Source organism: Salmo trutta, chromosome 5, assembly GCF_901001165.1.
Source record: "Salmo trutta chromosome 5, fSalTru1.1, whole genome shotgun sequence".
In the NCBI taxonomy this organism is placed as follows: Eukaryota; Metazoa; Chordata; class Actinopteri; order Salmoniformes; family Salmonidae; genus Salmo; species Salmo trutta.
This window is the reverse complement of record NC_042961.1, coordinates 2,330,482-2,356,691: the sequence shown is the minus strand read 5'-3', so window position 1 is coordinate 2,356,691 and position 26,210 is coordinate 2,330,482. Positions and strand designations below refer to the sequence as shown.

Below are 26,210 nucleotides of genomic sequence, written 5' to 3'. Positions count from 1 at the left end.
ATAGGTCCATGATTACATCATGTCCACAAAACCATGTGACCTGTGTCTATGGCTGAGTCCCCAATTGCACTAGTATATCCCATTTTGAAGTATGCTACAGCAGGGCTAAGATGGCTAGAAAAAGAAGGAAACAGTTTCCCCCTGAGTGAGTTTCTGTTTGTGTGTCACGGGCTTCTGTAAAAATGCAGTGTTTTTGCAACAGACATCTGTCAAGCTGTCAATGCCATAGAGAAGACTCCCTCACTTCCATCATAACAACTCCTCAATGCTGGCTTATTACCATACATTTAACCATAGTATTACAGTGTTATTGATTAGACCTATTTAAAAATCATCATAAAAATGTATTGAACTTCTATGTGACCATTTAATTAACACACTTCAGCTGCAGAAGGTCATACATTATATTATTGCATTTAATGTGATTCAGAATGTTGCATCTTATACAACTGTCAAACATAGAGCAGAACCAACAGCTCTGTCCCAGTATCCTGACTGTACAGAACCAACAGCTCTCAGTCCCAGTATCCTGACTGTACAGAACCAACAGCTCTGTCCCAGTATCCTGACTGTACAGAACCAACAGCTCTCTGTCCCAGTATCCTGACTGTACAGAACCAACAGCTCTGTCCCAGTATCCTGACTGTACAGAACCAACAGCTCTCAGTCCCAGTATCCTGACTGTACAGAACCAACAGCTCTGTCCCAGTATCCTGACTGTACAGAACCAACAGCTCTGTCCCAGTATCCTGACTGTACAGAACCAACAGCTCTGTCCCAGTATCCTGACTGTACAGAACCAACAGCTCTGTCCCAGTATCCTGACTGTACAGAACCAACAGCTCTCAGTCCCAGTATCCTGACAGTACAGAACCAACAGCTCTGTCCCAGTATCCTGACTGTACAGAACCAACAGCTCTCTGTCCCAGTATCCTGACTGTACAGAACCAACAGCTCTGTCCCAGTATCCTGACTGTACAGAACCAACAGCTCTGTCCCAGTATCCTGACTGTACAGAACCAACAGCTCTCTGTCCCAGTATCCTGACTGTACAGAACCAACAGCTCTCTGTCCCAGTATCCTGACTGTACAGAACCAACAGCTCTCAGTCCCAGTATCCTGACTGTACAGAACCAACAGCTCTGTCCCAGTATCCTGACTGTACAGAACCAACAGCTCTCAGTCCCAGTATCCTGACTGTACAGAACCAACAGCTCTGTCCCAGTATCCTGACTGTACAGAACCAACAGCTCTCTGTCCCAGTATCCTGACTGTACAGAACCAACAGCTCTCAGTCCCAGTATCCTGACTGTACAGAACCAACAGCTCAGTCCCAGTATCCTGACTGTACAGAACCAACAGCTCTCTGTCCCAGTATCCTGACTGTACAGAACCAACAGCTCTGTCCCAGTATCCTAACTGTACAGAACCAACAGCTCTGTCCCAGTATCCTGACTGTACAGAAACAACAGCTCAGTCCCAGTATCCTGACTGTACAGAACCAACAGCTCTCTGTCCCAGTATCCTGACTGTACAGAACCAACAGCTCTGTCCCAGTATCCTGACTGTACAGAACCAACAGCTCTGTCCCAGTATCCTGACTGTACAGAACCAACAGCTCTCTGTCCCAGTATCCTGACTGTACAGAACCAACAGCTCTCAGTCCCAGTATCCTGACTGTACAGAACCAACAGCTCTGTCCCAGTATCCTGACTGTACAGAACCAACAGCTCTCTGTCCCAGTATCCTGACTGTACAGAACCAACAGCTCTCAGTCCCAGTATCCTGACTGTACAGAACCAACAGCTCAGTCCCAGTATCCTGACTGTACAGAACCAACAGCTCTCTGTCCCAGTATCTTGACTGTACAGAACCAACAGCTCTGTCCCAGTATCCTGACTGTACAGAACCAACAGCTCTGTCCCAGTATCCTGACTGTACAGAACCAACAGCTCAGTCCCAGTATCCTGACTGTACAGAACCAACAGCTCTCTGTCCCAGTATCCTGACTGTACAGAACCAACAGCTCTGTCCCAGTATCCTGACTGTACAGAACCAACAGCTCTCTGTCCCAGTATCCTGACTGTACAGAACCAACAGCTCTCAGTCCCAGTATCCTGACTGTACAGAACCAACAGCTCTCTGTCCCAGTATCCTGACTGTACAGAACCAACAGCTCTCTGTCCCAGTATCCTGACTGTACAGAACCAACAGCTCAGTCCCAGTATCCTGACTGTACAGAACCAACAGCTCTCAGTCCCAGTATCCTGACTGTACAGAACCAACAGCTCTGTCCCAGTATCCTGACTGTACAGAACCAACAGCTCTCAGTCCCAGTATCCTGACTGTACAGAACCAACAGCTCTCTGTCCCAGTATCCTGACTGTACAGAACCAACAGCTCTGTCCCAGTATCCTGACTGTACAGAACCAACAGCTCAGTCCCAGTATCCTGACTGTACAGAACCAACAGCTCAGTCCCAGTATCCTGACTGTACAGAACCAACAGCTCTGTCCCAGTATCCTGACTGTACAGAACCAACAGCTCAGTCCCAGTATCCTGACTGTACAGAACCAACAGCTCTCAGTCCCAGTATCCTGACTGTACAGAACCAACAGCTCTGTCCCAGTATCCTGACTGTACAGAACCAACAGCTCTCAGTCCCAGTATCCTGACTGTACAGAACCAACAGCTCTCTGTCCCAGTATCCTGACTGTACAGAACCAACAGCTCTGTCCCAGTATCCTGACTGTACAGAACCAACAGCTCAGTCCCAGTATCCTGACTGTACAGAACCAACAGCTCAGTCCCAGTATCCTGACTGTACAGAACCAACAGCTCTGTCCCAGTATCCTGACTGTACAGAACCAACAGCTCAGTCCCAGTATCCTGACTGTACAGAACCAACAGCTCTCAGTCCCAGTATCCTGACTGTACAGAACCAACAGCTCTGTCCCAGTATCCTGACTGTACAGAACCAACAGCTCTGTCCCAGTATCCTGACTGTACAGAACCAACAGCTCTCAGTCCCAGTATCCTGACTGTACAGAACCAACAGCTCTCAGTCCCAGTATCCTGACTGTACAGAACCAACAGCTCTCAGTCCCAGTATCCTGACTGTACAGAACCAACAGCTCTCAGTCCCAGTATCCTGACTGTACAGAACCAACAGCTCAGTCCCAGTATCCTGACTGTACAGAACCAACAGCTCAGTCCCAGTATCCTGACTGTACAGAACCAACAGCTCTCAGCCCCAGTATCCTGACTGTACAGAACCAACAGCTCTCTGTCCCAGTATCCTGACTGTACAGAACCAACAGCTCTGTCCCAGTATCCTGACTGTACAGAACCAACAGCTCAGTCCCAGTATCCTGACTGTACAGAACCAACAGCTCAGTCCCAGTATCCTGACTGTACAGAACCAACAGCTCTGTCCCAGTATCCTGACTGTACAGAACCAACAGCTCAGTCCCAGTATCCTGACTGTACAGAACCAACAGCTCTCAGTCCCAGTATCCTGACTGTACAGAACCAACAGCTCTGTCCCAGTATCCTGACTGTACAGAACCAACAGCTCTGTCCCAGTATCCTGACTGTACAGAACCAACAGCTCTCAGTCCCAGTATCCTGACTGTACAGAACCAACAGCTCTCAGTCCCAGTATCCTGACTGTACAGAACCAACAGCTCTCAGTCCCAGTATCCTGACTGTACAGAACCAACAGCTCTCAGTCCCAGTATCCTGACTGTACAGAACCAACAGCTCAGTCCCAGTATCCTGACTGTACAGAACCAACAGCTCTCAGTCCCAGTATCCTGACTGTACAGAACCAACAGCTCAGTCCCAGTATCCTGACTGTACAGAACCAACAGCTCTCAGTCCCAGTATCCTGACTGTACAGAACCAACAGCTCTCAGTCCCAGTATCCTGACTGTACAGAACCAACAGCTCAGTCCCAGTATCCTGACTGTACAGAACCAACAGCTCTCAGTCCCAGTATCCTGACTGTACAGAACCAACAGCTCTCAGTCCCAGTATCCTGACTGTACAGAACCAACAGCTCTCAGTCCCAGTATCCTGACTGTACAGAACCAACAGCTCTCAGTCCCAGTATCCTGACTGTACAGAACCAACAGCTCTCAGTCCCAGTATCCTGACTGTACAGAACCAACAGCTCTCAGTCCCAGTATCCTGACTGTACAGAACCAACAGCTCTCTGTCCCAGTATCCTGACTGTACAGAACCAACAGCTCTCAGTCCCAGTATCCTGACTGTACAGAACCAACAGCTCTCAGTCCCAGTATCCTGACTGTACAGAACCAACAGCTCTCAGTCCCAGTATCCTGACTATATAGAGGCAAGGCCTCCAGAGAAATGTGTCTGAACTAACTCACCAATTATGTCATAGTAGTGTAATTGGCCCTTGAACCTGTGAAAGAACTGGTGTGGCTCCCAGCTCTCGGCATCCCCCCCTACCTCACAAGGACCCAGTGCTGCCCTGTAGACAAAGAAACATCCCTCTAACTCACAAGGACCCTGTTCTGCCCTGTAGTACAAGAAACACCCCCCTACCTCACAAGGACCCAGTGCTGCCCTGTAGTACAAGAAACATCCCCCCTACCTCACAAGGACCCAGTGCTGCCCTGTAGTACAAGAAACATCCCCCCTACCTCACAAGGACCCAGTGCTGCCCTGTAGTACAAGAAACATCCCCCCTACCTCACAAGGACCCAGTGCTGCCCTGTAGTACAAGAAACATCCCCCCTACCTCACAAGGACCCAGTGCTGCCCTGTAGTACAAGAAACATCCCTCTACCTCACAAGGACCCAGTTCTGCCCTGTAGTACAAGAAACATCCCCCTACCTCACTAGGACCCAGTGCTGCCCTGTAGTACAAGAAACATCCCTCTACCTCACAAGGACCCAGTGCTGCCATGTAGTACAAGAAACATCCCTCTACCTCACAAGGACCCAGTGCTGCCCTGTAGTACAAGAAACATCCCCCCTACCTCACAAGGACCCAGTGCTGCCCTGTAGTACAAGAAACATGCCCCCTTGTACCTCACAAGGACCCTGTTCTGCCATGTAGTACAAGAAACATCCCTCTACCTCACAAGGACCCAGTGCTGCCCTGTAGTACAAGAAACATCCCCCCTACCTCACAAGGACCCAGTTCTGCCCTGTAGTACAAGAAACATCTCCCTACCTCACAAGGACCCAGTTTTGCCCTGTAGTACAAGAAACATCCCCCTACCTCACAAGGACCCAGTGCTGCCCTGTAGTACAAGAAACATCTCCCTACCTCACAAGGACCCAGTTTTGCCCTGTAGTACAAGAAACATCCCCCTACCTCACAAGGACCCAGTGCTGCCCTGTAGTACAAGAAACATCCCCCTACCTCACAAGGACCCAGTGCTGCCCTGTAGTACAAGAAACATCCCCCCTACCTCACAAGGACCCAGTGCTGCCCTGTAGTACAAGAAACATCCCCCTACCTCACAAGGACCCAGTGCTGCCCTGTAGTACAAGAAACATCCCCCTACCTCACAAGGACCCAGTGCTGCCCTGTAGTACAAGAAACATCCCCCCTACCTCACAAGGACCCAGTGCTGCCCTGTAGTACAAGAAACATCCCCCTACCTCACAAGGACCCAGTGCTGACCTGTAGTACAAGAAACATCCCCCCTACCTCACAAGGACCCAGTGCTGCCCTGTAGTACAAGAAACATCCCTCTACCTCACAAGGACCCAGTGCTGCCCTGTAGTACAAGAAACATCCCCCTACCTCACAAGGACCCAGTTCTGCCCTGTAGTACAAGAAACATCCCCCCTACCTCACAAGGACCCAGTGCTGCCCTGTAGTACAAGAAACATCCCTCTACCTCACAAGGACCCAGTGCTGCCCTGTAGTACAAGAAACATCCCCCTACCTCACAAGGACCCAGTTCTGCCCTGTAGTACAAGAAACATCCCCCTACCTCACAAGGTTGGTGTTGCAGGGTTTCTCTGCTTTGCTGCCTAACCAGCCCTGCTAACACACCTATTACACTGAGAAGCCAGTGAGAGTGACGCAAGTCAAACAAATGCAGCTGGATGGATCAGATATATCAGGTGTTTTATGTAACGTGTGTGTGTGTGTGTGTGTGTGTGTGTGTGTGTGTGTGTGTGTGTGTGTGTGTGTGTGTGTGTGTGTGTGTGTGTGTGTGTTTACAGCGGAGGGCAGAAACGGAGGGTGTCTCTGGGAGCAGCCTTACTTCAAAACCCCCAGTTATTGATTCTGGATGAACCCACAGTCGGGGTGGACCCTGTGCTGAGAGCCAAGTATGTACTGGACACACACACACACACACACACACACACACACACACACACACACACACAAAACCTACAATATTTAACCTGCTTCACATTTCCCCTTTTCCATCCAGTATAATGAATGTCATATACAGTCTGAAGATAACATGTATGTTTCTGAACACCACTCTCTCTCCAACAGTCTCACCCCGTCAAACACACTCTCTGCCCCTCATTACAGAAACCATTTTGTCTCTCATTCAGAAAGACTGTATAAATCCTGTTGGAAGTATATGGGTGTGTAATCTGATTGTGTAATGGTACCAGTGCTGTGTTACAAAGCCCAGCCAAATCAGTCTAGTCAGGGTAATCCCAGGCAGGTCATAAGGCTAAGGCTGTATGTCAAATGGCACCCTATTCCCTTTATAGTGCACTACCAGGGCTCATAGAGCTCTGGTAAGTAGTGCACTTTATAGAGAATAGGGTGCCATTTGGAACAACAGGATGTGATCCTTAAACTGAGTTGTGTCATGTGTCCCTGTAGGATCTGGCAGCATCTAGTAGAGATTGTGAAAACTGGAAAAGTATCAGTCGTCATCACCACTCACTACATCGAGGAGGCCAGGCAAGCCAATGTGGTAAGATACAGTCTATATACATGATAACTACCTACTGATAGACACTACATAGAGGAGGCCAGGCAAGCCAATGTGGTAAGATACAGTCTATATACATGATAACTACCTACTGATAGACACTACATAGAGGAGGCCAGGCAAGCCAATGTGGTAAGATACAGTCTATATACATGATAACTACCTACTGATAGACACTACATAGAGGAGGCCAGGCAAGCCAATGGGGTAAGATACAGTCTATATACATGATAACTACCTACTGATAGACACTACATAGAGGAGGCCAGGTAAGCCAATGTGGTAAGACACTGTCTCACACACACACACACACACACACACACACACACACACACACACACACACACACACACACACACACACACACACACACACACACACACAGTCCTTTTGTGAAATGCTCCTCTGTGAACGCTGTGCCTTGTTTATCTGTTGTCATAAGAGGAAAGGGGAAACACACAGCTCAACTGACCGGCCCTCCTCAAATACTTTATGAGCAGGCAATTATCAGGTCCCCTCTGCTGAGAAACAATGGGTCCTTTGGTAGTTCCTGTAGTTCTTCTGTGTTTCACCGATTTAGAAAGGGGGGAGAGGTGGACTATGGGTCTGCGTGTGTGTCACAGCGTCAATGGTCTGGTTGTCTTCAATCAGAACATACTGTTCCAGTTATATACACTATTCCAGTTGTATGGCCCTCACCATGTCCTCCATCAGACTAGTAGTGTTCATTCCCTATCCTGACTGGTTGAAAGTCTAATACCTCGGAGCTACTGCTCTGTAAATCTACAGATTAGGTTACTGTAAAACCTTCTTCCTGCTTTTCCTCTGTGATGATGTTTGTTTCTGAGCAGCCTTTTTCCTCCGTGAGGAAATGAAATGTGATCGAGTGGTGAAGGGGACAGACATGAACTACAGTACTGAGTGGATGTTCTGGTTCTGTACCACATGGACCATGAACTACAGTACTGAGGGGATGTTCTGGTTCTGTACCACATGGACCATGAACTACAGTACTGAGGGGATGTTCTGGTTCTGTACCACATGGACCATGAACTACAGTACTGAGGGGATGTTCTGGTTCTGTACCACATGGACCATGAACTACAGTACTGAGGGGATGTTCTGGTTCTGTACCACATGGACCATGAACTACAGTACTGAGGGGATGTTCTGGTTCTGTACCACATGGACCATGAACTACAGTACTGAGTGGATGTTCTGGTTCTGTACCACATGGACCATGAACTACAGTACTGAGGGGATGTTCTGGTCCTGTACCAGATAACTTCTACCTACTGTATTCCATCCCCTCTGACCTGTTACCATGAGACAGACATTTAGATAACTTCTACCTACTGTATTCCATCCCCTCTGACCTGTTACCATGAGACAGACATTTAGATAACTTCTACCTACTGTATTCCATCCCCTCTGACCTGTTACCATGAGACAGACATTTAGATAACTTCTACCTACTGTATTCCATCCCCTCTGACCTGTTACCATGAGACAGATGAGAGATGGATCAGATCTCACTTCTCTATTGTAGCCAGTTCAATGTCCTGCTGAGCCACTAAGGCAGAAGTGAAAGTAGTGTGAAGTGCATAGTACTGTATTCTGCATTTAGCTTCTCACACTCAACACAGATCTTACTGGAAACACACTGATAAGAATCTCTATGTTCCAAATGGCACCATATTATTATAATGCACTACCTTCTACCAGGACCCATAGGGCTCAGGTTAAAAGTAGTGCACTATGTAGGGAATAGAGGTTCCTTGTACCACCTGTGTAATGTATTCTGAATGCATTTAGGGCACATTCTATCACCGCAAGTCTACAGTATTACCTCTGTGTTATAGTCTACAGTACTACCTCTGTGTTATAGTCTACAGTACTACCTCTGTGTTATAGTTATAGTCTACAGTATTACCTCTGTGTTATAGTCTACAGTACTACCTCTGTGTTATAGTCTACAGTACTACCTCTGTGTTATAGTCTACAGTATTACCTCTGTGTTATAGTTATAGTCTACAGTATTACCTCTGTGTTATAGTCTACAGTATTACCTCTGTGTTATAGTCTACAGTACTACCTCTGTGTTATAGTTATAGTCTACAGTATTACCTCTGTGTTATAGTCTACAGTATTACCTCTGTGTTATAGTCTACAGTATTACCTCTGTGTTATAGTTATAGTCTACAGTATTACCTCTGTGTTATAGTCTACAGTATTACCTCTTGTATAGTCTACAGTTGTGTTATAGTCTACAGTATTACCTCTGTGTTATAGTCTACAGTATTACCTCTGTGTTATAGTCTACAGTATTACCTCTGTGTTATAGTTATAGTCTACAGTATTACCTCTGTGTTATAGTCTACAGTATTACCTCTGTGTTATAGTCTACAGTAATACCTCTGTTGGGGTATTCCCTCTGTGTTATAGTCTACAGTACTACCTCTGTGTTATAGTCTACAGTACTACCTCTGTGTTATAGTCTACAGTATTACCTCTGTGTTATAGTCTACAGTACTACCTCTGTGTTATAGTCTACAGTACTACCTCTGTGTTATAGTCTACAGTACTTACCTCTGTGTTATAGTCTACAGTATTACCTCTGTGTTATAGTCTACAGTATTACCTCTGTGTTATAGTCTACAGTACTACCTCTGTGTTTTTAGTTATAGTCTACAGTACTACCTCTGTGTTATAGTCTACAGTATTACCTCTGTGTTATAGTTATAGTCTACAGTACTACCTCTGTGTTATAGTCTACAGTACTACCTCTGTGTTATAGTCTACAGTACTACCTCTGTGTTATAGTCTACAGTATTACCTCTGTGTTATAGTTATAGTCTACAGTACTACCTCTGTGTTATAGTTATAGTCTACAGTATTACCTCTGTGTTATAGTCTACAGTATTACCTCTGTGTTATAGTCTACAGTACTAACTCTGTGTTATAGTTATAGTCTACAGTATTACCTCTGTGTTATAGTCTACAGTATTACCTCTGTGTTATAGTCTACAGTATTACCTCTGTGTTATAGTCTACAGTATTACCTCTGTGTTATAGTCTACTGTATTACCTCTGTGTTATAGTCTACAGTATTACCTCTGTGTTATAGTCTACAGTATTACCTCTGTGTTATAGTCTACAGTACTACCTCTGTGTTATAGTTATAGTCTACAGTATTACCTCTGTGTTATAGTCTACAGTATTACCTCTGTGTTATAGTTATAGTCTACAGTATTACCTCTGTGTTATAGTCTACAGTATTACCTCTGTGTTATAGTTATAGTCTACAGTACTACCTCTGTGTTATAGTCTACAGTACTACCTCTGTGTTATAGTTATAGTCTACAGTACTACCTCTGTGTTATAGTCTACAGTATTACCTCTGTGTTATAGTCTACAGTATTACCTCTGTGTTATAGTTATAGTCTACAGTACTACCTCTGTGTTATAGTTATAGTCTACAGTATTACCTCTGTGTTATAGTCTACAGTACTACCTCTGTGTTATAGTCTACAGTACTACCTCTGTGTTATAGTCTACAGTATTACCTCTGTGTTATAGTTATAGTCTACAGTATTACCTCTGTGTTATAGTCTACAGTATTACCTCTGTGTTATAGTCTACAGTACTACCTCTGTGTTATAGTTATAGTCTACAGTATTACCTCTGTGTTATAGTCTACAGTATTACCTCTGTGTTATAGTCTACAGTATTACCTCTGTGTTATAGTTATAGTCTACAGTATTACCTCTGTGTTATAGTCTACAGTATTACCTCTGTGTTATAGTCTACAGTATTACCTCTGTGTTATAGTCTACAGTATTACCTCTGTGTTATAGTCTACAGTATTACCTCTGTGTTATAGTCTACAGTATTACCTCTGTGTTATAGTTATAGTCTACAGTATTACCTCTGTGTTATAGTCTACAGTATTACCTCTGTGTTATAGTTATAGTCTACAGTATTACCTCTGTGTTATAGTCTACAGTATTACCTCTGTGTTATAGTCTACAGTACTACCTCTGTGTTATAGTCTACAGTACTACCTCTGTGTTATAGTCTACAGTACTACCTCTGTGTTATAGTCTACAGTATTACCTCCGTGTTATAGTCTACAGTACTACCTCTGTGTTATAGTCTACAGTACTACCTCTGTGTTATAGTCTACAGTATTACCTCTGTGTTATAGTCTACAGTATTACCTCTGTGTTATAGTCTACAGTATTACCTCTGTGTTATAGTCTACAGTACTACCTCTGTGTTATAGTTATAGTCTACAGTACTACCTCTGTGTTATAGTCTACAGTATTACCTCTGTGTTATAGTTATAGTCTACAGTACTACCTCTGTGTTATAGTCTACAGTACTACCTCTGTGTTATAGTCTACAGTACTACCTCTGTGTTATAGTCTACAGTATTACCTCTGTGTTATAGTTATAGTCTACAGTACTACCTCTGTGTTATAGTTATAGTCTACAGTATTACCTCTGTGTTATAGTCTACAGTATTACCTCTGTGTTATAGTCTACAGTACTAACTCTGTGTTATAGTTATAGTCTACAGTATTACCTCTGTGTTATAGTCTACAGTATTACCTCTGTGTTATAGTCTACAGTATTACCTCTGTGTTATAGTCTACAGTATTACCTCTGTGTTATAGTCTACAGTATTACCTCTGTGTTATAGTCTACAGTATTACCTCTGTGTTATAGTCTACAGTACTACCTCTGTGTTATAGTTATAGTCTACAGTATTACCTCTGTGTTATAGTCTACAGTATTACCTCTGTGTTATAGTTATAGTCTACAGTATTACCTCTGTGTTATAGTCTACAGTATTACCTCTGTGTTATAGTTATAGTCTACAGTACTACCTCTGTGTTATAGTCTACAGTACTACCTCTGTGTTATAGTTATAGTCTACAGTACTACCTCTGTGTTATAGTCTACAGTATTACCTCTGTGTTATAGTCTACAGTATTACCTCTGTGTTATAGTTATAGTCTACAGTACTACCTCTGTGTTATAGTCTACAGTATTACCTCTGTGTTATAGTCTACAGTATTACCTCTGTGTTATAGTTATAGTCTACAGTATTACCTCTGTGTTATAGTCTACAGTACTACCTCTGTGTTATAGTCTACAGTACTACCTCTGTGTTATAGTTATAGTCTACAGTACTACCTCTGTGTTATAGTTATAGTCTACAGTACTACCTCTGTGTTATAGTCTACAGTACTACCTCTGTGTTATAGTTATAGTCTACAGTATTACCTCTGTGTTATAGTCTACAGTACTACCTCTGTGTTATAGTCTACAGTACTACCTCTGTGTTATAGTTATAGTCTACAGTATTACCTCTGTGTTATAGTTATAGTCTACAGTATTACCTCTGTGTTAAAGTTATAGTCTACAGTATTACCTCTGTGTTATAGTTATAGTCTACAGTATTACCTCTGTGTTATAGTTATAGTCTACAGTATTACCTCTGTGTTATAGTTATAGTCTACAGTATTACCTCTGTGTTATAGTCTACAGTACTACCTCTGTGTTATAGTTATAGTCTACAGTACTACCTCTGTGTTATAGTCTACAGTATTACCTCTGTGTTATAGTATACAGTACTACCTCTGTGTTATAGTTATAGTCTACAGTACTACCTCTGTGTTATAGTCTACAGTATTACCTCTGTGTTATAGTTATAGTCTACAGTATTACCTCTGTGTTATAGTCTACAGTACTACCTCTGTGTTATAGTTATAGTCTACAGTACTACCTCTGTGTTATAGTCTACAGTACTACCTCTGTGTTATAGTCTACAGTACTACCTCTGTGTTATAGTCTACAGTATTACCTCTGTGTTATAGTTATAGTCTACAGTATTACCTCTGTGTTATAGTCTACAGTATTACCTCTGTGTTATAGTCTACAGTATTACCTCTGTGTTATAGTCTACAGTACTACCTCTGTGTTATAGTCTACAGTATTACCTCTGTGTTATAGTCTACAGTATTACCTCTGTGTTATAGTTATAGTCTACAGTACTACCTCTGTGTTATAGTCTACAGTACTACCTCTGTGTTATAGTGTACAGTATTACCTCTGTGTTATAGTCTACAGTACTACCTCTGTGTTATAGTTATAGTCTACAGTACTACCTCTGTGTTATAGTCTACAGTATTACCTCTGTGTTATAGTCTACAGTATTACCTCTGTGTTATAGTCTACAGTATTACCTCTGTGTTATAGTCTACAGTACTACCTCTGTGTCATAGTTATAGTCTACAGTACTACCTCTGTGTTATAGTCTACAGTATTACCTCTGTGTTATAGTCTACAGTATTACCTCTGTGTTATAGTTGTAGTCTACAGTACTACCTCTGTGTTATAGTCTACAGTATTACCTCTGTGTTATAGTATACAGTACTACCTCTGTGTTATAGTCTACAGTATTACCTCTGTGTTATAGTCTACAGTACTACCTCTGTGTTATAGTTATAGTCTACAGTACTACCTCTGTGTTATAGTCTATAGTATTACCTCTGTGTTATAGTATACAGTACTACCTCTGTGTTATAGTCTACAGTACTACCTCTGTGTTATAGTCTACAGTATTACCTCTGTGTTATAGTTATAGTCTACAGTACTACCTCTGTGTTATAGTCTACAGTACTACCTCTGTGTTATAGTCTACAGTACTACCTCTGTGTTATAGTCTACAGTATTACCTCTGTGTTATAGTTATAGTCTACAGTATTACCTCTGTGTTATAGTTATAGTCTACAGTACTACCTCTGTGTTATAGTCTACAGTATTACCTCTGTGTTATAGTTATAGTCTACAGTACTACCTCTGTGTTATAGTCTACAGTACTACCTCTGTGTTATAGTCTACAGTACTACCTCTGTGTTATAGTCTACAGTACTACCTCTGTGTTATAGTCTACAGTATTACCTCTGTGTTATAGTCTACAGTATTACCTCTGTGTTATAGTCTACAGTACTACATCTGTGTTATAGTTATAGTCTACAGTATTACCTCTGTGTTATAGTCTACAGTACTACCTCTGTGTTATAGTTATAGTCTACAGTACTACCTCTGTGTTATAGTCTACAGTACTACCTCTGTGTTATAGTCTACAGTATTACCTCTGTGTTATAGTTGTAGTCTACAGTACTACCTCTGTGTTATAGTTATAGTCTACAGTACTACCTCTGTGTTATAGTTATAGTCTACAGTATTACCTCTGTGTTATAGTTATAGTCTACAGTATTACCTCTGTGTTATAGTCTACAGTATTACCTCTGTGTTATAGTCTACAGTATTACCTCTGTGTTATAGTTATAGTCTACAGTACTACCTCTGTGTTATAGTTATAGTCTACAGTATTACCTCTGTGTTATAGTCTACAGTATTACCTCTGTGTTATAGTTATAGTCTACAGTATTACCTCTGTGTTATAGTTATAGTCTACAGTATTACCTCTGTGTTATAGTTATAGTCTACAGTATTACCTCTGTGTTATAGTCTACAGTATTACCTCTGTGTTATAGTTATAGTCTACAGTACTACCTCTGTGTTATAGTCTACAGTATTACCTCTGTGTTATAGTCTACAGTACTACCTCTGTGTTATAGTCTACAGTACTACCTCTGTGTTATAGTCTACAGTATTACCTCTGTGTTATAGTCTACAGTATTACCTCTGTGTTATAGTCTACAGTACTACCTCTGTGTTATAGTTATAGTCTACAGTACTACCTCTGTGTTATAGTCTACAGTACTACCTCTGTGTTATAGTCTACAGTACTACTTCTGTGTTATAGTCTACAGTATTACCTCTGTGTTATAGTCTACAGTATTACCTCTGTGTTATAGTTATAGTCTACAGTATTACCTCTGTGTTATAGTCTACAGTATTACCTCTGTGTTATAGTATACAGTATTACCTCTGTGTTATAGTCTACAGTATTACCTCTGTGTTATAGTTATAGTCTACAGTACTACCTCTGTGTTATAGTTATAGTCTACAGTATTACCTCTGTGTTATAGTCTACAGTATTACCTCTGTGTTATAGTCTACAGTATTACCTCTGTGTTATAGTTATAGTCTACAGTACTACCTCTGTGTTATAGTTATAGTCTACAGTACTACCTCTGTGTTATAGTCTACAGTATTACCTCTGTGTTATAGTCTACAGTACTACCTCTGTGTTATAGTCTACAGTACTACCTCTGTGTTATAGTTATAGTCTACAGTACTACCTCTGTGTTATAGTCTACAGTACTACCTCTGTGTTATAGTTATAGTCTACAGTACTACCTCTGTGTTATAGTCTACAGTACTACCTCTGTGTTATAGTTATAGTCTACAGTATTACCTCTGTGTTATAGTCTACAGTACTACCTCTGTGTTATAGTCTACAGTATTACCTCTGTGTTATAGTCTACAGTATTACCTCTGTGTTATAGTCTACAGTACTACCTCTGTGTTATAGTCTACAGTATTACCTCTGTGTTATAGTTATAGTCTACAGTATTACCTCTGTGTTATAGTCTACAGTACTACCTCTGTGTTAAAGTCTACAGTACTACCTCTGTGTTATAGTCTACAGTATTACCTCTGTGTTATAGATGTAGTCTACAGTATTACCTCTGTGTTATAGTCTACAATACTACCTCTGTGTTATAGTCTACAGTATTACCTCTGTGTTATAGTCTACAGTATTACCTCTGTGTTATAGTTATAGTCTACAGTATTACCTCTGTGTTATAGTTATAGTCTACAGTACTACCTCTGTGTTATAGTCTACAGTACTACCTCTGTGTTATAGTTATAGTCTACAGTATTACCTCTGTGTTATAGTCTACAGTACTACCTCTGTGTTATAGTCTACAGTACTACCTCTGTGTTATAGTCTACAGTATTACCTCTGTGTTATAGTCTACAGTACTACCTCTGTGTTATAGTTATAGTCTACAGTATTACCTCTGTGTTATAGTCTACAGTACTACCTCTGTGTTATAGTTATAGTCTACAGTATTACCTCTGTGTTATAGTTATAGTCTACAGTACTACCTCTGTGTTATAGTCTACAGTATTACCTCTGTGTTATAGTCTACAGTATTACCTCTGTGTTATAGTCTACAGTATTACCTCTGTGTTATAGTTATAGTCTACAGTATTACCTCTGTGTTATAGTCTACAGTACTACCTCTGTGTTATAGTCTATAGTATTACCTCTGTGTTATAGTCTACAGTATTACCTCTGTGTTATAGTCTACAGTACTACCTCTGTGTTATAGTTATAGTCTACAGTACTACCTCTGTGTTATAGTCTACAGTATTACCTCTGTGTTATAGTTATAGTCTACAGTACTACCTCTGTGTTATAGTCTACAGTATTACCTCTGTGTTATAGTCTACAGTACTACCTCTGTGTTATAGTCTACAGTATTACCTCTGTGTTATAGTCTACAGTACTACCTCTGTGTTATAGTCTACAGTATTACCTCTGTGTTATAGTTATAGTCTACAGTATTACCTCTGTGTTATAGTTATAGTCTACAGTATTACCTCTGTGTTATAGTCTACAGTATTACCTCTGTGTTATAGTTATAGTCTACAGTATTACCTCTGTGTTATAGTCTACAGTATTACCTCTGTGTTATAGTCTACAGTATTACCTCTGTGTTATAGTTATAGTCTACAATACTACCTCTGTGTTATAGTATACAGTACTACCTCTGTGTTATAGTCTACAGTACTACCTCTGTGTTATAGTCTACAGTACTACCTCTGTGTTATAGTCTACAGTACTACCTCTGTGTTATAGTTATAGTCTACAGTATTACCTCTGTGTTATAGTTATAGTCTACAGTATTACCTCTGTGTTATAGTCTACAGTACTACCTCTGTGTTATAGTCTACAGTACTACCTCTGTGTTATAGTTATAGTCTACAGTATTACCTCTGTGTTATAGTTATAGTCTACAGTATTACCTCTGTGTTATAGTCTACAGTACTACCTCTGTGTTATAGTTATAGTCTACAGTATTACCTCTGTGTTATAGTCTACAGTACTACCTCTGTGTTATAGTCTACAGTACTACCTCTGTGTTATAGTTATAGTCTACAGTATTACCTCTGTGTTATAGTCTACAGTACTACCTCTGTGTTATAGTCTACAGTATTACCTCTGTGTTATAGTTATAGTCTACAGTACTACCTCTGTGTTATAGTCTACAGTACTACCTCTGTGTTATAGTTATAGTCTACAGTATTACCTCTGTGTTATAGTCTACAGTATTACCTCTGTGTTATAGTTATAGTCTACAGTATTACCTCTGTGTTATAGTCTACAGTACTACCTCTGTGTTATAGTTATAGTCTACAGTATTACCTCTGTGTTATAGTTATAGTCTACAGTATTACCTCTGTGTTATAGTCTACAGTATTACCTCTGTGTTATAGTCTACAGTATTACCTCTGTGTTATAGTCTACAGTACTACCTCTGTGTTATAGTTATAGTCTACAGTATTACCTCTGTGTTATAGTTATAGTCTACAGTATTACCTCTGTGTTATTGTCTACAGTATTACCTCTGTGTTATAGTTATAGTCTACAGTACTACCTCTGTGTTATAGTCTACAGTATTACCTCTGTGTTATAGTCTACAGTATTAACTCTGTGTTATAGTTATAGTCTACAGTATTACCTCTGTGTTATAGTCTACAGTACTACCTCTGTGTTATAGTCTACAGTACTACCTCTGTGTTATAGTCTACAGTACTACCTCTGTGTTATAGTCTACAGTATTACCTCTGTGTTATAGTCTACAGTATTACCTCTGTGTTATAGTTATAGTCTACAGTATTACCTCTGTGTTATAGTCTACAGTACTACCTCTGTGTTATAGTCTACAGTACTACCTCTGTGTTATAGTCTACAGTATTACCTCTGTGTTATAGTCTACAGTATTACCTCTGTGTTATAGTCTACAGTACTACCTCTGTGTTATAGTCTACAGTATTACCTCTGTGTTATAGTCTACAGTACTACCTCTGTGTTATAGTCTACAGTATTACCTCTGTGTTATAGTCTACAGTATTACCTCTGTGTTATAGTCTACAGTATTACCTCTGTGTTATAGTCTACAGTATTACCTCTGTGTTATAGTCTACAGTACTACCTCTGTGTTATAGTCTACAGTATTACCTCTGTGTTATAGTCTACAGTATTACCTCTGTGTTATAGTTATAGTCTACAGTATTACCTCTGTGTTATAGTTATAGTCTACAGTATTACCTCTGTGTTATAGTCTACAGTATTACCTCTGTGTTATAGTCTATAGTACTACCTCTGTGTTATAGTCTACAGTATTACCTCTGTGTTATAGTCTACAGTATTACCTCTGTGTTATAGTTATAGTCTACAGTATTACCTCTGTGTTATAGTCTACAGTACTACCTCTGTGTTATAGTTATAGTCTACAGTACTACCTCTGTGTTATAGTTATAGTCTACAGTACTACCTCTGTGTTATAGTCTACAGTATTACCTAAGGCTCTTTCTTAATCTTTCCTTGATTCCTCACATCCTCTCTCCTCGCCTCCTTCCTCAGTCCATTGTAAATAACCCTGCTGTTTTCTATCGCTCCAGGTGGGTCTGATGAGAAATGGCCAACTGTTGGCAGAGGGACATCCAGAAACCATGATGAAACAGCACAATGCACCGGTGAGTACCCTATAACAGAGTGGACTGCTGACAGAATGGACTGCTGACTGAGTGGACTGCTAATAGAATTTACATTTATCAGTGTTGAGGTCTAGCATTTTTGTTGGCTAATACTGTTGTTAGCTTTGTGAAATGTTAACGATGGTGACGACTAACAGTGTTGACCCCTAACGGTGTTGATGACTTACCATTTTAACCCTTGACTTCTGTCTTTGTGTCCAGTTTATTTTTTCTGTCTGCTAACAGTAACCCTTTATCACCACTAGACAACAGTCCTGCTAACAGTCCTGCTAACAGTAACCCTTTATCACCACTAGACAACAGTCCTGCTAACAGTCCTGCTAACAGTAACCCTTTATCACCACTAGACAACAGTCCTACTAACAGTAACCCTTTATCACCACTAGACAACAGTCCTGCTAACAGTAACTCTTTATCACCACTAGACAACAGTCCTGCTAACAGTAACCCTTTATCACCACTAGACAACAGTCCTGCTAACAGTCCTGCTAACAGTAACCCTTTATCACCACTAGACAACAGTCCTGCTAACAGTCCTGCTAACAGTAACCCTTTATCACCGCTATACAACAGTCCTGCTAACAGTAACACTTTATCACCACTAAACAACAGTCCTGCTAACAGTAACTCTTTATCACCACTAGACAACAGTCCTGCTAACAGTAACTCTTTATCACCACTAGACAACAGTCCTGCTAACAGTAACCCTTTATCACCACTAGACAACAGTCCTGCTATCAGTAACCCTTTATCACCACTAGACAACAGTCCTGCTATCAGTAACCCTTTATCACCACTAGACAACAGTCCTGCTAACAGTAACCCTTTATCACCACTAGACAACAGTCCTACTAACAGTAACCCTTTATCACCACTAGACAACAGTCCTGCTAACAGTAACCCTTTATCACCACTAGACAACAGTCCTGCTAACAGTAACACTTTATCACCACTAGACAACAGTCCTGCTAACAGTCCTGCTAACAGTAACCCTTTGTCACCACTAGACAACAGTCCTGCTAACAGTCCTGCTAACAGTAACCCTTTATCACCACTAGACAACAGTCCTGCTAACAGTAACCCTTTATCACCACTAGACAACAGTCCTGCTAACAGTAACCCTTTATCACCACTAGACAACAGTCCTACTAACAGTAACACTTTATCACCACTAGACAACAGTCCTGCTAACAGTAACCCTTTGTCACCACTAGACAACAGTCCTGCTAACAGTCCTGCTAACAGTAACCCTTTATCACCACTAGACAACAGTCCTGCTAACAGTAACTCTTTATCACCACTAGACAACAGTCCTGCTAACAGTAACCCTTTATCACCACTAGACAACAGTCCTGCTAACAGTCCTGCTAACAGTAACCCTTTATCACCACTAGACAACAGTCCTGCTAACAGTCCTGCTAACAGTAACCCTTTATCACTACTAGACAACAGTCCTGCTAACAGTAACACTTTATCACCACTAGACAACAGTCCTACTAACAGTAACACTTTATCACCACTAGACAACAGTCCTGCTAACAGTAACACTTTATCACCACTAGACAACAGTCCTGCTAACAGTAACTCTTTATCACCACTAGACAACAGTCCTGTTAACAGTAACCCTTTATCACCACTAGACAACAGTCCTACTAACAGTAACCCTTTATCACCACTAGACAACAGTCCTGCTAACAGTAACACTTTATCACCACTAGACAACAGTCCTACTAACAGTAACCCTTTATCACCACTAGACAACAGTCCTGCTAACAGTCCTGCTAACAGTAACCCTTTATCACCACTAGACAACAGTCCTGCTAACAGTCCTGCTAACAGTAACACTTTATCACCACTAGACAACAGTCCTGCTAACAGTAACACTTTATCACCACTAGACAACAGTCCTACTAACAGTAACCCTTTATCACCACTAGACAACAGTCCTGCTAACAGTAACCCTTTATCACCACTAGACAACAGTCCTGCTAACAGTAACCCTTTATCACCACTAGACAACAGTCCTGCTAACAGTAACACTTTATCACCACTAGACAACAGTCCTGCTAACAGTAACACTTTATCACCACTAGACAACAGTCCTGCTAACAGTAACCCTTTATCACCACTAGACAACAGTCCTACTAACAGTAACTTGCTAACAGTAACCCTTTATCACCACTAGACAACAGTCCTACTAACAGTAACACTTTATCACCACTAGACAACAGACCTGCTAACAGTAACACTTTATCACCACTAGACAACAGTCCTGCTAACAGTAACCCTTTATCACCACTAGACAACAGTCCTGCTAACAGTAACCCTTTATCACCACTAGACAACAGTCCTACTAACAGTAACACTTTATCACCACTAGACAACAGTCCTGCTAACAGTAACCCTTTATCACCACTAGACAACAGTCCTGCTAACAGTAACACTTTATCACCACTAGACAACAGTCCTGCTAACAGTAACACTTTATCACCACTAGACAACAGTCCTGCTAACAGTAACCCTTTATCACCACTAGACAACAGTCCTACTAACAGTAACCCTTTATCACCACTAGACAACAGTCCTGCTAACAGTAACCCTTTATCACCACTAGACAACAGTCCTGCTATCAGTAACCCTTTATCACCACTAGACAACAGTCCTGCTATCAGTAACCCTTTATCACCGCTAGACAACAGTCCTGTAGGCAGTAGCCCTTATTGCCTCCTACCACCCAATCACTGCAGACTTTGGAGACAGCTTTCCTACAGCTATGTGAGACGTCTGACTATGTTGACTGCTTTCTGTGTTGATCATATAAACCCTTGACTGTGTTATCTGTGTGTTCAATTGACTGTTGTCTATCTCCTCTACTGCCCAATCCACCCACTGCAGACCCTGGAGAAAGCCTTCCTGCAGCTGTGTGAGACCTCAGACCAGGTGGGCTCCAAAGACAGCACCTCCCCTCTGGGCGGGGTACTAGAGAGCAGACAATCATTCGAGAGTGGCCGGGAAGAGAGTCAACCAATCCTGGGAGCCGGACCGGGACCAGTAGAAGAGCTGCCCAAATACTCAGGTAAATGTAGGGTTGTATGGGCACTATACTGTATATACTCAGGTAAATGTAGGGTTGTATGGACACTACACTGTATATACTCAGGTAAATGTAGGGTTGTATGGGCACTACACTGTATATACTCAGGTAAATGTAGGGTTGTATGGACACTATACTGTATATACTTAGGTAAATGTAGGGTTGTATGGGCACTACACTGTATATACTCAGGTAAATGTAGGGTTGTATAGACACTATACTGTATATACTCAGGTAAATGTAGGGTTGTATGGGCACTACACTGTATATACTCAGGTAAATGTAGGGTTGTATAGACACTACACTGTATATACTCAGGTAAATGTAGGGTTGTATGGGCACTACACTGTATATACTCAGGTAAATGTAGGGTTGTATGGACACTATACTGTATATACTTAGGTAAATGTAGGGTTGTATGGGCACTACACTGTATATACTCAGGTAAATGTAGGGTTGTATAGACACTATACTGTATATACTCAGGTAAATGTAGGGTTGTATGGGCACTACACTGTATATACTCAGGTAAATGTAGGGTTGTATGGGCACTACACTGTATATACTCAGGTAAATGTAGGGTTGTATGGACACTATACTTTATATTGTGGCAGACCAGGGGGTTTGGTCAAGATGTTTACCCAGATCAGACACGGACAGAGAAGGATTAGCTCAGTTTCAAGGGTGTTTATTTAAATAATAGTTAAAAAAAGAAAAGGATAGGTCTCCCCCCTGAAACCCTCTCCGGGATACCATCTTTTGGGCTCCGGGTCTTGCTGTATCTTGTTTGGAACCCAAACTCAAATTCCCTCGTTTCCGCTCGGGCACTGTCTCCAACTACATGGAAGTCACCTTACTTCCTCCAGTCCCCCTTGTGTGCTGCCCTTCTGGCAGCTTTATGGGCCTTGCACAGCTGGTGAGCAATCCGCCCTTGATTACTCACCAGCTCCCAATCAGTCATGGCTGGGGAGCCCGTCGAGACCTGGCACGTCCAGCAGATGGAGCCATCGCCTCATGATTTACACTCCATCTGCTACCAGGCCTTGACGAGTCTCCCCCTGGTGGCTGACCTGCTGTACACCACCCCCACCCCCCCTTAGCTCTGTTGGCGAGGGGACTGTCATCAGTGCAACGTAGGTCTCCCTTCTCGATAGGGCATCCGCGTTTCCATGCTTCGCCCCTGACCTGTGCACGAAAGAGAAGTGTTGAAGGGACAAGAACCACCTGGTGACCTGATCGTTGGTGTCCTTTCCCCTGACCATCCAGACCAGGGGAGCATGGTCCGTGACCAGGGTGAAGTGGGTACCTAGCAGGTAATACTTGAGAGTGTCTAGCGCCCACTTCACCGCTAGACACTCTTTCTCAACGATAGAGTATTTATTTTCCCTCTGCATCAGCTTTCGGCTGATGTACATGATGGGGTGCTCCTCCTCCTCGTGTACCTGGGACAGAACGGCCCCTAGTCCCGTATCACATGCGTCCGTCTGGACCACCATCGGCACCTGGAAATCGGGCGTTACAAGAATCGGATGGGAGCACAGCGCTTCCTTCAGACGGCTGAACGCCGCTTCTGTCTCGTCAGTCCATTTCACTGTGTTCTGGAGGCGGGCCCTTGTTATATCGGTGAGGGGGGAAGCTATAGCCGCAAAGTTGGGGATAAACCGGCTATAGTATCCTTCCAGTCCCAGGAAGGACTTGACCTGTGTCTTGGTGCGTGGAACGGGCCAGTCACGCACCGCGTGAACCTTCCTCTCCTGGGGCTTGACGTTCCCCCGGCCGATCAAATACCCCAGGTACTCCACCTCCTCGAACCCTAGCTTGCATTTCCTGGGGTTTGCAGTCAATCCGGCTTGTCTGAGCGCGTCCAGCACCGCCTGGAGGCACGTCAGGTGCTCTTCCCAACCTTGGCTGTGGATGATGATATCATCCAGATATGCCACTGCGTACTGCTGGTGGGGTCAAAGCACTCTGTTCATCAGCCATTGGAATATGGGCGGGGCTTCGTGTAGACCGAACGGGAGCACCCGGTACTGATGCAACCCCTCTGGTGTCAAAAACGCCGTCTTCTCCCGGGAGGAGGCTGGCAAAGGTACCTGCCAATAACCTCTCAGGTCAAGGGTGCTGATGTACCGGGCCTTTCCCAATCGGTCGATGAGCTCGTCCACCCTCGGCATGGGAAATGCATCGAACAAGCTGATGTCGTTCACCCCCCGGAAATCGTTACAGAAGTGGAGGCTACCGTCCGGTTTGGGCACCAACACGATGGGGCTGCACCATACACTGTGGGACTCTTCCACGACCCCGATCCTCAGCATAGCCTCCACTTCCTGTTTCACGGCCTCCGTTCGGGCCTCCAGAATCCGATATGGCCTCTTTCGTACCGTTTCCCCGGGCCGGGTACGGATGTGGTGTTCAATGAGGGTTGTGCGGCCTGGCTTCTCGGAGAAGTCCGCTGCGTTCCGATCGACGAGCTCCCTGAGCTCTTGCTTCTGGGCCGGGTCGAGGTCCTCATTGCTCAGGACCTCTGCTGGTACCGATGGCGTCCTGGGTCCCGCCCATAACACGGCAAGGCTGTCCTCTCGTGTCACTTCTTCAACAGGTTCACATGGTAAATCTGTTGGGGTTTCCGTCTCCCCGGTTGCCGTACGCGGTAATTGACAGGTCCCAGCTTCTCGACCACCTCGTATGGTCCGTGCCATGTTGTCAGGAACTTACTTTCGGCCGTGGGGATCAAGACCAAAACCCTGTCTCCCACCTGGAATTCTCGGGGCTGGGCTCCCCGATTGTAGACCTGGGCTTGGGCGCGTTGGGCCTTCTCCATATGTTTCCTCACGACTGGCCATATGGCTGTCATCCGCTCCCGCATCGTCTCCACGTGCTCTACCACGCTGCGTAAGGGGGTTGGTTGGGCTTCCCACACCTCCTTGGCGAGGTCCAGTAGGCCGCGTGGCCTCCTCCCATAGAGGAGTTCAAACGGGGAAAACCCAGTGGAGGATTGGGGTACTTCTCGGATTGAGAACATTAGGTGGGGTAGTAGCTGGTCCCAGTTCTTCCCATCCTGCTCGATGACCTTCCGCAGCATCTGTTTGAGCAGTCTTTACCAGGGGTCCCACTATGTCCATGGCGATGCGTTTAAAGGGCACCCCGATTATTGGCAGGGGACCAGAGGGTTTCGGAAGGGTGCTTTCGGGGCAGTGAGTAGACACTCTGGGCAGCTGCGACAATAGTCTTCCACGGCCCTCCTCATCCCAGGCCAGTGGAACCGGGCGGCAATCCGTTCCCGGGTCTTCTCCATTCCCAGGTGCGCCCCCAACAGGTGGGTGTGGGCCAGCTGCAGAACGGTTCCTACGTACCGTCGGGGCAGCAACAATACCTCTCGACGTTCCCCCTGTTTGTGCGACACTTGATACAAAAAGTTATTCTTAATTTGGAAATAGGGGTATCGCCAGTCACTCACCCCCGGAAGTAGCTGTCCATCCACCGCTATCACTTGGGCGGCGGCAGCTTTCAAGTTCGGATCCTCCCACTGGGCCGTCCCGAATTGTCCACTCAGTTGGCCCCCAGCGGGGGTCTCTACTGGCCCCTCGAAACCGATGAGGGGGAGGATGAGCTCCTCCTCCAGGGGTTCCCTAGGGGGATCGGGTTCCAGCGCCCCCTCCGACTCCCAATTAGTCATGGCTGGGGAGCCCGTCGAGACCTGGCACGTCCAGCAGATGGAGCCATCGCCTCGTGATTTACACTCCATCTGTTACCAGGCCTCGACGAGTCTCCCCCTGGTGGCTGACCTGCTGTACGCCACAATATACTTAGGTAAATGTAGGGTTGTATGGACACTACACTGTATATACTCAGGTAAATGTAGGGTTGTATGGACACTATACTGTATATACTCAGGTAAATGTAGGGTTGTATGGACACTATACTGTATATACTCAGGTAAATGTAGGGTTGTATGGACACTACACTGTATATACTCAGGTAAATGTAGGGTTGTATGGACACTATACTGCAGACGAACATTGCTGAACATTGCAGCTAAAACTGTGTGTGTGTGTGTGTGTGTGTGTGTGTGTGTGTGTGTGTGTGTGTGTGTGTGTGTGTGTGTGTGTGTGTGTGTGTGTGTGTGTAGCGGACTGGAAGGTACGAGTCAAGCATGTGATGCCAAAGTGGAGGAACATCGCAGCTCTGATGATCAAGACCATGGTGCGGATGAAGAGAATGCCCGGGTGAGGATGATGATGGTGGTGGTAATAGTAGTGATTTTGGTAGTGGTGGTGATGATGAAGGGTGGTGATGGTGGTGGTGGTGGGGTGATGAAGGGTGATGGTGTTTATGAGGATGATAACGATTATAATGATCGTGGTGGTGAGGATGATAATGAGGATGATGAT

General features: G+C 43.4%; 1 protein-coding gene across 2 annotated transcripts in view; it reads left to right on the top strand.

Moving 5' to 3' along the window:
* Positions 1 to 26,210, top strand: part of abch1 (ATP-binding cassette, sub-family H, member 1) — a 64,339-nt gene that overhangs the window by 16,392 nt on the left and 21,737 nt on the right. For both annotated transcript variants that reach the window (XM_029752204.1, XM_029752205.1), the window contains exons 5-9: positions 6,214 to 6,321; positions 6,839 to 6,932; positions 18,630 to 18,704; positions 21,621 to 21,801; positions 25,949 to 26,045. In XM_029752204.1, the coding sequence (XP_029608064.1) occupies positions 6,214 to 6,321; positions 6,839 to 6,932; positions 18,630 to 18,704; positions 21,621 to 21,801; positions 25,949 to 26,045 (555 nt within the window). The remainder of the gene's footprint in view (positions 1 to 6,213; positions 6,322 to 6,838; positions 6,933 to 18,629; positions 18,705 to 21,620; positions 21,802 to 25,948; positions 26,046 to 26,210) is intronic.